This window comes from Cottoperca gobio, chromosome 21, assembly GCF_900634415.1.
Source record: "Cottoperca gobio chromosome 21, fCotGob3.1, whole genome shotgun sequence".
In the NCBI taxonomy this organism is placed as follows: Eukaryota; Metazoa; Chordata; class Actinopteri; order Perciformes; family Bovichtidae; genus Cottoperca; species Cottoperca gobio.
Genome location: NC_041375.1, coordinates 1,092,682 through 1,106,571, shown reverse-complemented (window position 1 = coordinate 1,106,571; position 13,890 = coordinate 1,092,682). Strand labels below are relative to the sequence as shown.

Genomic DNA, 13,890 nt, shown 5'->3' with positions numbered 1-13,890 from the left:
TTGAGATGATTGACGTGCAAGGTATCATTATTGTTACAGTTTGTAGTTTTACTCCAGCATGAACTTCTGTGATAACACATTTTACACTATACCTTAAAAATGACTATTTTTTCAAATCTTTTTACTGTTACTTAATGTTACTTCTACACCAAAAAGAGTTGAATCATCCTGATAATATTTAAAGTAATCACGACTGTAAACGACAGATACAGAAGCTGTTTGATCTAGAATGATAGAGCCTGTGGGAGGATGCATAATAACTCTTTCCCATCAGCATTCACAAACAGAGGGTCCAACATCGCATGCTGCTGACTAGTGGATTCTATACAATGGTGCCATTGATTGTTGGGATGCCACGTTAGGTATAAAAAAGGTTTCAATCCAGTATAGGATTGCTATAGCATCACTCAGTGTATCAGCCACCATGCACGGAAAGGTGAGTGTATCATGGATACTCTACTAGAACTATTGCTCTTACGATGTTTGCACACTTTCAGTTCTTGTCTTTGCTTTTTTGTATTTATATGTTGTACAGTATTGTGCAAAGAAAGGCTACATCGTTATGACATCTTTATTTAAGGGTGGTCATACTGCCAAAAAGGATGCATCTACCTTTTTGGCAGTATGACCAACCTGAAATAAAGATGTCATAACGATAGCTGTTTACATCAGGGTGGACATCCGTTACCATCCGTCCTTATGTGTAATGCTGAACTTCTTCTGTTGGATTCTAGATAATCTTCTACGAGGACAAGAACTTCCAGGGTCGCTCCTATGAGACCAGCAGCGACTGCGCTGACATGGCCTCCCACCTGACCAGGTGTCACTCCTGCAAGGTGGAGAGCGGCTGCTTCATGGTGTACGACCGTCCCAACTACATGGGTCAGCAGCACTTCCTGAGGAGGGGCGAGTACTCCGACTACCAGCGCATGATGGGTTTCGGTGACTGCATCCGGTCCTGTCGTAATATCCCCCTGGTATGCTATCAAGAAATACTGCATATCTGAAATGACTGCTAACAGGAGTTTTCCTTCTAAATGACTCAATATGTATTTACTCTTAACAGCACAAAGGGTCCCACAAAGTGAGGATCTACGAGAGGGAGAACTTCGGTGGTCAGATGAACGAGGTGATGGAAGACTGCGACAACATCCAGGACCGTTACCGCATGTCCGACTGCCAGTCCTGCAACGTGATGGACGGACACTGGCTGATGTACGAGCAGCCCCAGTTCAGAGGCAAGATGATGTACATGAGGCCCGGAGAGCACAAGAGCTTCAGGGACATGGGATACGATGGAATGAGATTCAGCTCCATCAGACGCATCACTGACTCCTGTTAACTTTAATTCATCTGTTTTAGTTTGACAAAACTCAGAAATAAAACATTTTGAATATTCAACATGGCACACGTAATCTTTATTGTTGGTTCTCTATTAATTAGATTTAATTGTGTATATTGTATAACTTCAATGCAATATTTGAATACATAATAGAACGCATTGATTGGTTCTGTTATCTTCTATATCCTTCAGTTACAACCTCATATTTTCACCTAAAGAAATATTAATTATTAATTAATTAATTAATTATAATAATGGTTATTTTAAGTTAATGTATAAATGCTTTTGAAAAAGTATATATTACATATAAGAAAAAAAGGATGAGCAAAAGATTTATTGTTGACATAGTTGTTACTGATTTTAAGAATAAATAAGTATAGCTTGGAGTATTAAACCATGAGATTAAAGAGGTTAGAGGTTTAACATAAAGTATCACATACTGTGAGTAAATAATTCAGCACAGTTTCTGTTATATAGCATTTCACCATTTGACTGATTCTTTTGTTTGAAGCACAATCACTGAGTGGTGCAGCACACATTCCCACACAACAGCAGAGACCACACAGACATGTGGATCCAAAGAAGGATGAACGAGTGGAGACCATGTGGACTCTACTGAAACGCTGCAGCACATGTTTTTATTCTATTTATTTATTTATTTTTTATTATGTTTTATTTGATTGTTGCCTGTTGTCTGTTTAGTGTCCTCTAAGTCTGTAACTTGTACTGTTACCATCTGATCAGGTCTCTCTTCATTATCTGTTATTATCTGTTAGTATCCGTTATTATCTGTTATTATCCGTTATTATCTGTTATTATCCATTATTGTCTGTTATTGTCCGTTATTATCCGTTATTATCTGTTATTATCCGTTATTATCTGTTATTATCCGTTATTATCCGTTATTATCCGTTATTACCCGTTATTATCCGTTATTATCTGTTATTATCTGTTATTATTTGTTATTATCCGTTAATATCCGTTATTATCTGTTATTATCCGTTATTATCCGTTATTATCTGTTATTATTCGTTATTATCCGTTAATATCCGTTATTATCCGTTATTATCCGTTATTATCCGTTATCAGTTATTATCCGTTAATATCCGTTATTATCCGTTAATATCCGTTATTATCCGTTATTATCCGTTATTATCTGTTAGTATGTTAGTATCTGTTATTATCTGTTAGTATCTGTTGGTATATGTTAGTATCTGTTAGTATCTGTTGGTATCTGTTATTATCTGTTATTATCTGTTAGTATCTGTTATTATCTGTTAGTATCTGTTAGTATCTGTTATTATCTGTTAGTATATGTTGGTATCTGTTATTATCTGTTAGTATCTGTTGGTATCTGTTATTATCTGTTATTATCTGTTAGTATCTGTTATTATCTGTTAGTATCTGTTAGTATATGTTAGTATCCGTTATTATCAGTTATTATCCGTTATTATCTGTTATTATCTGTTAGTATCTGTTATTATCTGTTAGTATGTTAGTATCTGTTATTATCTGTTAGTATCTGTTAGTATCCGTTATTATCAGTTATTATCCGTTATTATCCGTTATTATCTGTTATTATCTGTTAGTATCTGTTATTATCTGTTAGTATCTGTTATTATCTGTTAGTATCTGTTAGTATCTGTTATTATCTGCCACCTCTTCTTTTAGTGGTTTAAGCAGTTAAATGGTGTGTCAGTCTCTGACACTCAGTGCTTTTTTGTGGTTTTCCCTGTGCAGGCTGCCTGCAGGTGGAGACGGGTGGAGACATCTAACTTGATGTCTTGCACCTGGACAGTCTTGTCTCCATCATCTACACTTTTGCTTTTGCTATCAGAACACCACACACGCAGCCACCACTGATTTCTCATGTTGTTCTTGTCTTAGTTTGAAATAAATATTGTTTAAGTTTCTAAATCTTTTGTAGTCTCTCTCTTTTTCCAGTTCACTCTGCCTAGGCTATGACAATACTTGTTTTTTCAATATCAAATAGCTATATAATCTGCACCAAATGCATAAAGTGCATGAGTGAAACACAGAGTAATAATCCCTATCACAGAGATAAATATATTATCAGATATCTGCCCCTGTATATATATTGTGGATCTACTTTTCCACAGCTTTCAAACCCATAGAGTTGAAGTCAGAGTTTGTTTTATGCAAGTCATTACAGCAAAGTAGCAAATTAAAGTATCAAACACTTGTTCTGATGCTGATTTGTAAATGCAAACTGTTCTGGGTTTTTAATAAATAATCGGTTTTATAGTCAAACTTGATCTATTTCATTTAAAGCAATAGATTAAGTGGTTACTTATAGAAACCTTCTAATCAGTTGTTTGTAAAGGAATAAACTCACTAATTCATTTGTATTATTATTATTGTTGATATTGTTTTTATTACTATAAAACAGAACGATGTATGTCATCAATTGTATGCCAGATGTGAAAAGACAAATTAATGTAGATATTAATTAATTAAATGTCAAATATTTGTTTGAATAAAATGCAAGCATACAATACATAAAAAATAAAAGACTGTTAAAGTAAGTTGGTTTGGTATTACTGTGATAATGAAGACTTTTTCATTTGGAAATATAAAAAAAAACGTATATTTACTGGTGTATTATTGTTTAAAATCTGTTTAATTACATTAATTTAATTTAATCAACGTGTTTTATTTGGCTCCTGCAGTTAATTCTGCTTCTTGTTCATTTCTATCGATATAAACAGATAGAGGTAACATATTTAATGAGCCCTTCAAAACAAAGTACAGTACTTTGTTTGTGGAAATCCGTCCTCTGTTGTTCAGCAGCACAGCCAACACAAAGCGGGGCCTCTTTCCATAATTGCAACCGCCGCAAATCACGACCTGTAGAAGGTCACTTTGAGTTGAACCGTACACGGGGGCCTCCGCTCCGTGTTGCTCAGTCAGGAATTTGAACAATGGGGTCATGTATCCTTTTGATGCGAAGTCAGGTATAAAAGCAACGGTGGGACATGGAGAAAAGTGTGCAGTCCCTTAGAGCCAAAACACCAGTAAACTGTAACCATGACCATGGGCAAGGTGTGTACAACTTTAGCTTTGGAAAAAAAACATTTATTTGATTAGGTTTTATGATATAATCTTTTGCATTTTATACAATCCCTGATATACTGACTTCATAACGATTACTCTTTTCAGATCATCTTCTACGAGGACAGGAACTTCCAGGGTCGTTCCTATGAGACCAGCAGCGACTGCCCTGACATGTCCTCCTACCTGAGCAGGTGTCACTCCTGCAAGGTGGAGAGCGGCTGCTTCATGGTGTACGACCGCCCCAACTTCATGGGAAACCAGTACTTTGTCAGGAGGGGCGAGTACTCCGACTACCAGCGCATGGGCATGAGTGATTGCATCAGGTCTTGCCGCATGATCCCCATGGTACTTGTTTATTTTTAACTATACATTAGATTACATTATATGACAAATATTTTAACCTTATTACGGTATTCGAAGGAGGATTTCAGTGTCTCATGTTCACTCATGTCATTTTACAGCACAGAGGTCAGTTCAGGATGAGGATCTACGAGAAGGAGAACTTCGGTGGTCAGATGAATGAGCTGATGGAAGACTGCGACAACATGATGGATCGTTACCGCATGAACGACTGCCAGTCCTGCAACGTGATGGACGGACACTGGCTGATGTACGAGCAGCCCCAGTACAGAGGCAAGCAGATGTACCTGAGGCCCGGAGAGCACAAGAGCTTCAGGGACATGGGCATGAGCGGCCAGAGGTTCATGAGCATGAAGCGCATCATGGACTCTTGTTATTAGACCAGCACTGTAAAAAAAAAAAAAAACAAGATTTAAAATAAAATCTAGTGATTCTCTTTTAAATGAATTTCTCGATTACTTATTATTGAGTGGTCTGAAACTCAAGGTACGCTCACGGTACAGAGGTTGACACACGGGAAATATATACACACAAAAAAACACTTTAAATACTAAATCCAGTAGAACAAGTGATGTTTTAGGGTCATTACATTGCACACCATCAGATGGCAGCACAATACCATTTTTAAAGTTATCCAATGTTTACAGTGTGATTCTGGGTTAAGCAAAAACATCTGACAATTATTTAATAACATATTTTAAATATTCTTTATTTACAATATACCTCAACACAGATAACAAAGAATATTTAAAAGGTTATTTGTGGAGACATCATTGATGCTGCTCTTGATTATTCTGTGTCATCATTTACTTAAAAAGTAAAACGCAGACGTTGATAACAATAATGGGCATTCATTAGAATAAATACAATGAATTTACAATAATACACCAGGTGTTATCATTGATAAGTGCAACTTTAATGGCACATTGTGGCCTCTCTGTACTAAATACAGTCAGTAAGTTATAAACATTTAATGCACGCTTACACATAATATTTGTATATATTTAGAAGTTTTAGAAAATGAAAGTATAGAGCATAAACAGTGTTTATTTAACCTGTTTTAATACATGGGATTCTTTTAAAATAAACATAATTATCTGGGCAATAACACTTTGTTCATGTCTGTCACACTATTAATTGTCTTATAAGATTATATACAGACTAAGTGCAGCTGTGATGAAGTCATAGTTAAACACTAAATCATTGAATTATAGTAAAAACATTTATTTTGAATAAATGAAAAGTTACATATATATACATTATATACAAATATGTAAATGTTAATACTATTTAATAAGTAATACTTGAATACTTTATAATTACGTATGTGGAGCTGATTAACAGGAAAATAATCGGCAACTGTTTTATAATCGATGAATCATTAAAGTCATTTTTCATGCAGTTTTTAGCCTCTCAAATATGGAGATTTTCTGCTTTTCTCTGTTTTACAACATATTAAAGTGAATATCTTTGGGTTTTAGACGGGAAAAAACGAGATATTTAAAGATATCGCCTTTAAGAAACTGGAATGGACATTTTTCACTCTTTTCTAACATGATTCATCCGATAATCAAGAAATAATAATAATATATAATAACAGAATAAACGTTTGTTCCAGCCCTACTAATGAATGTTCATTATAATGTAGATTATGTTCTGTACGAAGTAATTAACATCACAAATGTACACATATATAAGTTGTTAAGAGGGAAAACATGCTCAGCTTTAATTCTGCTTTTTATTTATTTATTTATTTATTTATTGGTCTGTCTCACTGTTAAATTAAAACATGAACATCTTTTGTAATTTGGAAGCCATACAAGCTTTTCAAAAAGGCTGACGTTCAAAACAATTGATTAACATCACAATGTAGTATTCTAAGAGAATGTAGAAGAGCTACGCTCGGCCACCAGTCACATTGTGACCAACAATGGGGAAAGGTACTTTTGTTTTGCTTGTCTTTTTGTCACCAGAGTTCAGTTTGTTGGAGTTACAAGAGTTGTCCGACAGTAAACTAACTAACAAACTAACAGCATCTTCTTCACATGTTTAACAGTCCAGTGTAAAGTGTCTGTACCACCTTTTAATTATTAGCAAAAGATGCTAGTGGTTATTATATAAGATAAACTTGTATTACTGTTATTAGCTTCCCGTGTGAGGATGTACAGATACTTTGTGGCCACATGAAGCAGATTTCTGGTGCCTGCAACATAATTGTGAGTATTGCATGCTATGGATAATGTTGTATAGATGGTATTAATGTTGAGTTTATTATGTTAGCCGTTATAGTTAGCCTTTACAGTATGTACTCAAACAGTATGACTGCACACCATTGTTTCTACCTGTTAACGCTGCTCTTGTCAATTGTAACGTGCATTGTTTGTTTGATGTTAAAAGACCATTTCTTTTGCTTCGTGAACAAAGCGATAAAGTTTTATTATTTGTGAGAAAACTTTATCCATCTTGAGCTGAATGTCATGCTGGACAATGTCAAAATTTATTAATAAAGTACTGGAAACCAGTAAGGTGGCACTCATACTTGTTTTTAACCACATGTCACACTTTGATGGACATCTGTCGGCTTAGCTAACATAATGTAAGTCAATAATTAGCTAGTTGCAGTAACACTTTCCAGAGTTACGGGTAGAGAGAAATGAGCTGCGTGTCTTCCAAACTATCAATGAGCAGCATGACTCTCAATCGTGAGCGTATATGACATTCTTGTTGTTCGCAAGTTTCACGAGTTCCCTCGTTCTGGATATTATATTTGCAAAGTGAGCATCAAAGTCTTGTTGTTTCCTCAAAATATACAAGACACTAGATATGTTGTTGACATATTAGATGACTGCAAGAAGAATGTCACTAACAAAATAACATATCAATACAGAATATAACAAGTATTTATCAGCCACGCAGGAAACGAGACTCTCACACTGAAGCTCTAACAGCAACAAGGTTCATGGAGCTTGACAGGCTTGTTTAATATCCATGAAACACTCAGTAGTTGTGTAGTTTAGGTGCAGAACTCATAGCTAATAGCTAATTCTCCACTCTGTTTTCTTTGAGAAAATGACTAAATATGGATAAATACATTTTAAATGTCTTTGACTTTGAGCAGCAGACATGAAAAGCTGTGTAATTATGAATAAAAAGCTCTGTCTGAAATGTTTATATTTATTTTTTATTGTAAACATGTTTTAAAATGTTTAGTTTCTTATCTGTGTTATTTGTATGTATTTTATTAGAGAGTTTTTAGACTAATGTTATTAAATCTTAGGACAGGGTTAGAATATTTTGTTATAAATTGCAACCTGTCAATGCTGTGTGTAGATGGGATTTAGTTAGTTATTTAATTATTTTAAAGACTAAAGACAAACCACACAAAGGAAGCCAATGCTTGACAAACATGGTTATGAATTACACATTGTTTTTATTTACTTAAGTTGAATACAGAAGTCTAGCACATATCGGTGATGCGCCTCATGCTCATGAACCTCTGGCCGCTCATGCCCATGTCCCTGAAGCTCCTGTACTCTCCGGGCCTCATGTACATCTGCTTGCCTCTGAACTGGGGCTGCTCGTACATCAGCCAGTGTCCGTCCATCACGTTGCAGGACTGGCAGTCGTTCATGCGGTAACGGCCCTGGATGTTGTCGCAGTCGTCCATCAGCTCGTTCATCTGACCACCGAAGTTCTCCTTCTCATAGATCCTCATCCTGAACTGGCCTCTGTGCTGTAATACAATACAGGGGAAAAAGGTTTGACTACACATTTAAAAACTAAAACATTTGTAAAAATCAAAGGGATGTATTGATGAGTTATTTTACATAGGGGATCATTCTGCAGGATCTGATGGAGTCGAACATCATTCCCATGCTCATCATGCGCTGCATGTCCTGGTACTCGCCCCTCCTCATGAAGAACTGCTGACCCATGTAGTTGGGACGCTCGTACACCATGAAGCAGCCGCTCTCCACCCTGCAGGACTGGCACCTGCTCAGGTAGGAGGACATGTCAGAGCAGTCGCTCATGCACTCATAGGTGCGGCCCTGGAAGTTCTTCTCCTCGTAGAAAGTGATCTGAAATGGAGAACAGAGGGCTATGTTTAGTAGTCGAATAGCATTCATAACAGTAACTGTAAATGTTGAAGGATTTTGCTGTGTAGAAATGTTTTTTAAGGAAGCATCCCATTACCTTGCCCATGATGGTGGTTTAGGTGGTTCCCAGTGGATGGTTCAACTTACTCTGCCAACTCCATGACTCCAGGGCCTTTTTATACAAAAGCTGGAGAGCCATGTTGTGTTGTTATTCAAATGTACAAAGCTGATGATTTAGCAGTATAACTTTTGCTGAACGGGGTTTATAAACGTGTAACAATGATTCTCCATCCATACATTTCTGGCAGCCGTCATCTGCATTGTCTATTAAAAGCATGAGCTTTGTTTGTGTTCCATTCTCAGTCAGAAGCTTCTCCACATATGGTCTGATCATCACTGATGGAAAGAACGTGACAGCCAGTCACTTCTGTGACAAACCCAAGAGAAAACCCAGAACCTGTACAAATATTCACTTCGTATAAAGAATTAAACATCCTGACTTTGTATTTTTCCCCCAAACTGATAACAAACCCTGTGTAACTTAAAAACATGTTGTTTCATGCAATATTATGTGAATTAACTTAATTTAAAAGGCAATTCGTAACAGCATGAGATAACGTTATGGTCTAAAACACAGCAATCACACTGCTCATTTCGTAGGATTTATAAACTGTTCTTATTCGAACTAATGCACATTACTTAAAATTAAATGTGTTTGTGAATGTGAATGCAACAATGAATAAAAACCAGATTTACCGATTGTGGTTGTATGCCTTGGCCAACCAGTCAAGTTGCAGTTTACATCCAACTCTGTCCAAAATGTCATCAGCTCATCCTGGAGTCCAAGTGGACGTTTATGCCAAATTTGAAGAATTCCATGAAGGCGTCCTGAGATTTTCGTGTTCACAAGAATGGGAAAAGTCTAATCAGTGAATACCATAAATAAACATATATATCTGTATATTGTCTCTTAATGATTGCTGTGTAGTTCATGCAAGTTATTTGTATGAGGAGTAGTAATGTATAAATGTTAGTGAGGCTTATTGTGTGTTTAAAAGACGTTTATTTGTTGTTTTATTGGCTGATTCTAAAGAAATAAATCAAGAACATAGCAGCAGGATGAAGAGGTCTGCTTTTTTATTACAGCTTTAATATGTCGACTGTATTGGGAATTTATCACATTGACTATCCAGGGTGTCTATATGAGAACATTCAAATGATAAAAACTAATTTGATTGGTTTATTAACTTTATGTTAAATATTAAACATGAATTTTTTAATTACTTGTTTGCTGAACTATTTAATAAAACCTTTAGTTTACGGATTGAATTTACGAACACACCCATATTTGGACAAGAGGGTAGAGCTGGAGCGGAGTGACGCCCAAGCTAGCTAGGTCTAGTATTAGCTAGCAAGGTGCATTAGCTAGCTAGGTCTACCGAGTTGTTCAGCGTTTGCTTGAACTAAAAGGGAGTTGGCTGTTAAATTTTCCAGGTAAGCATGTTTTTCAACAGCCAAAATGCACCTTGCTCTAGGCCTAGCTAGCTAGTTAGAGCAAGGTGCATTTTGGCTATCACAATGTAACTACGGTCTAAAGCATACGCTGCTTTATGGGCTATTTTACTCTTAATGGGATCATAATTTACAAATTGAGCATTGTCCTGTATTGAAGAAGACTTGAAACTAGCAATTGAGGCCATTAGGAAAATGTTTAGCTTATAAATCAAGTGAGGTAATTTTCTCATAGACATCTATAGAATAGAGGCTACACACATGATGTCATCGTAGGCAGAAGTCCCTGCAGTTACGCCCACTGAGTGGCAGTGTTAGCGTTCAGCTGGAATGTCACTAAAACACCAAAAAAGCATCTAAAATGGGAAAGGGCTGTTGTGCAATTAACTTCTTTTTGGAGACCGACTAAAGCTAAAGAAAAGTGAAGGCAATGGATCGCTGCGTTTCGCTGAAACAACTGGAATTTACTTAAATTAATTAAACTAACACACATGAAACATGGCTCAACAACAACAACAACGTTTAACAACAGTATGATTCCTGGTCAGATGTCAACATCCATGGACCGCTGGTTCTTTGATAAGTTGTTTGGATCGCTGTCAAGTCCAACTGCCTTTGATTTAAGCAGATAATCGTTTGGTTTACTCCCGTGTTCACAGTTTCGCCTACTAACGGCAGCCATGTTGGAGGATGCAGTCGCGCTATCGAGGTCCCTCCTGCCCAAACCTATCACGATCTGAGCACAGCCGCCGCTTGTTTAACTATAATTAACCATAATATCACTATACATTTTAGATTAGATTAGCAAACATATACACCAAACTCTTAATATGTGTATATGCAAGTACACGGTAAATAAAATAAATTGGCTAACCTGATACCCTACTGGATCATTAGAGCCACCTACTGTTTATCTCAACGTCCCCGAGACCTAACATTCACAAAACACGAGTGGAAACGCTTATTAATAAATTTGTATTCTTTGTTACAACAATGTTGCGTCAACCATGGCCGTAATAACCGCTAGTGCTGCTTAGTATGTGTTGTGGAAGTCCAAGGTATGTGAATTTAGCAAGTCACACTGAATTAATCTGAGTAGGAACCTGAAATAAACAGATTTGCTGTGATTAGATTGCAATAAATAAATCAAAAGGAGGCTGAAATAACTACAGAATGATACCGATTTGCTGAATTTATGCTTTTCCAGGTGTGACCGCAAGACGACAAGCAAACAACTTTAAAAATGCTTGTTGTCTGAATGGAGTTTGGATTGATGATGAGTAGGCTAAGCTAAGCTAAGCTAAGCTAAAATAATAATAATAATAATAATAATGTAATCTAGGCATAAATACGGCAGAACAGTTATTATTTATATCACAGACAGTCTGTGGTTTATTCACATACATGTATAGACATAGATTTTAATTTGAGAAATCAACGCTGATAGGCTTTCGAGATATAGCGTCAAGGGAATTTCTCGCCAGCCTTGCGCAAATTTGAGTCTATTCAAAACGTTGTTTTTGCATTTGGTGTGAACAAACCATTATATTGAGCAATATTTAAAATACACTGTCGGTGCAACTGAACGTTGTGATTGAGAAGCAGGTGAGTGATCCTGCACCAGCAACTCTAGTTGAACACCTGCATGAAGGAGGGACCAGGGGGAGGAAGCATAAACCACCAGCTGGAAAGAAGTCGGGGTCGACGCCATTTTTCTGCAGGACTCCAGGGTGCAACTTTCCGAACATTTTAAACAGCCTGCGTTCAGCTGTACAGTGTCAGAGGGTAAATAACTTATTTATACAAGATCATTGTTGTTATCATTGGAATATAACTACTATAATTACATTTTAAACACTTTTTAATGGCATTACATTTGGGAGAAAGCACATTATGACTTCATGAGTCAAGTTTAATATCAATATTTTAATTAATAATATCAATACCATAATTTTGAGGACTTTATTAAGTAATTATTACATGTTTTTAATAATAAGTTTGGTTTATTTTGGTCATTTTTAACATATACAACTCAAATACATTAAATATAAATAATAAGTTATTACTTGTGAATTAGTGACAAACCAAAGCAAACTATTACTGACTGAAAAGTAGGTTATTCCACCTACCCACAGTAGTACATGATATAAAAGTATATTACGATAGTATTTAATGATAATAAAAGTATCACAGAAGAAAAGATTTAACAAGTGTTGTCCACTTTCATGGGTCGTTTATTTGCTGCAGTACAGTTATGTACTTGTTCATGTAGTTAAGATTAAACAGAATAAAAATAATAATCACAGTAATTACAAAGTGAGCACACAAGATCTATAAATCACAGAAAGTGTCGGCGGCCATTTTATCGTCTTCGTAAGTCTCTATTTATTTTCTCGAGGACAGACAACAAAATCCACAAATGAATGAAAACACATTCACAAAGGAGATTAAAAATTCAACATCTTTTTAATAAACAAAGTGTTTGATATTTACAGCAAGGTTTCGCTCAATGGCTAGAATTCAGTGACCCTCCTGAAGGAGCCGACGATGGCGCAGGTGGCGCACCAGTCGCGGTACCTGCGGTACTCCCCAGGTCTCAGGAAGTACTGTCTGCCTCTGTAGTTGGGGTACTCATAGAAGATCCAGAAGCCATTCATAACATTACTGGAATAGACGTGGCGGTGATGGAAACGGTCAGACACACAGGGACAGTCATCCATGAACTCCATCATGTGACCGCTGAAGTCGGGCTTCTCGTAGATGCGCAATCTGTAGGAGCCTCGATACTGTGGGACCAAAGGACATGATGTCTTCTGTAACCACAAGTTTGAATCAAACTAAAACACAAAGATGCTCAGGTGGCAGAATTTGTACTCTTAAGTCATCCTGACCTTTTTGAAATGATCTCAGACTTTAAAGCAAAATGTTATTTTCGTCTTTTGTTGTTTTCTTACCAGTGGAATCATCCTGCACGAGCGGATGCAGCTACTGAAGCCCATCCACCTCTGGTAGTCGGGATACTCTCCCCTCCTCATGAAGTACTGGTGGCCCATGAAGTTGGGTCGCTCGTAGATCATGAAGCAGCCGCTCTCCACCTTGATGGAGTTGCAGCGGCTAAAGTACGAGTGAAGGTCCGTGCAGTCATTGCTGCACTCGTGGCTCCGACCCTGGAAGTTCTTGTCCTCGTAAAAGATAATCTGGTGGAGAATCAAAGTGTCACGAGCCATCGATGTTTCAAAGGATAAGAATTCAACATTAAACATGCTGAGAGCAAATGGAAAAGCTTTGTATTAACTTACATTTAATGTGAGCAGAGAGAAACAAACTGTACTTACCTTGCCCATGGTCTCCGTTGGAGAGATTCCCCATGTTTTCAGGGCTTTTTATACTACCTCTTGACAAACAAAGTATTGTTATTCAAATTCTCTGGTAGTTATAATTGAAGGCTACTGGCACATGTTTACCTTTTTGTTGGAGCACAACATTGGGTCAGAAATATGGATT

At 36.7% G+C, this 13,890-nt stretch overlaps 4 protein-coding genes across 5 annotated transcripts; 2 read left to right on the top strand and 2 right to left on the bottom strand.

Annotated features, from left to right (window-relative positions):
* The first annotated feature begins 396 nt into the window (after positions 1 to 396).
* On the top strand, positions 397 to 1,348 carry LOC115026177 (gamma-crystallin M3-like). The gene is made up of 3 exons (XM_029458853.1): positions 397 to 436; positions 735 to 977; positions 1,067 to 1,348. Exons 1-3 carry the CDS (start codon positions 425 to 427, stop codon positions 1,340 to 1,342), a joined length of 531 nt encoding a protein of 176 aa, XP_029314713.1. The 5' UTR covers positions 397 to 424; the 3' UTR covers positions 1,343 to 1,348.
* A 3,042-nt stretch (positions 1,349 to 4,390) lies between these two features.
* Positions 4,391 to 5,157, top strand: LOC115026163 (gamma-crystallin M3-like). The gene is made up of 3 exons (XM_029458828.1): positions 4,391 to 4,405; positions 4,523 to 4,762; positions 4,879 to 5,157. Exons 1-3 carry the CDS (start codon positions 4,391 to 4,393, stop codon positions 5,155 to 5,157), a joined length of 534 nt encoding a protein of 177 aa, XP_029314688.1.
* A 3,077-nt stretch (positions 5,158 to 8,234) lies between these two features.
* On the bottom strand, positions 8,235 to 8,980 carry LOC115026174 (gamma-crystallin M1-like). Its single transcript, XM_029458849.1, has 3 exons — positions 8,972 to 8,980; positions 8,605 to 8,856; positions 8,235 to 8,510 (listed from the first exon to the last, which is right to left on the bottom strand). The coding sequence occupies exons 1-3, from the start codon at positions 8,978 to 8,980 to the stop codon at positions 8,235 to 8,237; spliced, it is 537 nt and encodes a 178-aa protein (XP_029314709.1).
* A 3,919-nt stretch (positions 8,981 to 12,899) lies between these two features.
* On the bottom strand, positions 12,900 to 13,730 carry LOC115026179 (gamma-crystallin M2-like). 2 transcript variants are annotated; one of them, XM_029458857.1, is made up of 3 exons: positions 13,713 to 13,730; positions 13,341 to 13,583; positions 12,900 to 13,172 (listed from the first exon to the last, which is right to left on the bottom strand). In XM_029458857.1, the coding sequence occupies exons 1-3, from the start codon at positions 13,728 to 13,730 to the stop codon at positions 12,900 to 12,902; spliced, it is 534 nt and encodes a 177-aa protein (XP_029314717.1). The 2 variants fall into 2 exon arrangements, with proteins under 2 accessions (XP_029314717.1, XP_029314716.1); XM_029458856.1 differs by lacking the exon at positions 13,713 to 13,730 and having other exon boundaries at positions 13,341 to 13,613.
* Positions 13,731 to 13,890: the final 160 nt, after the last annotated feature.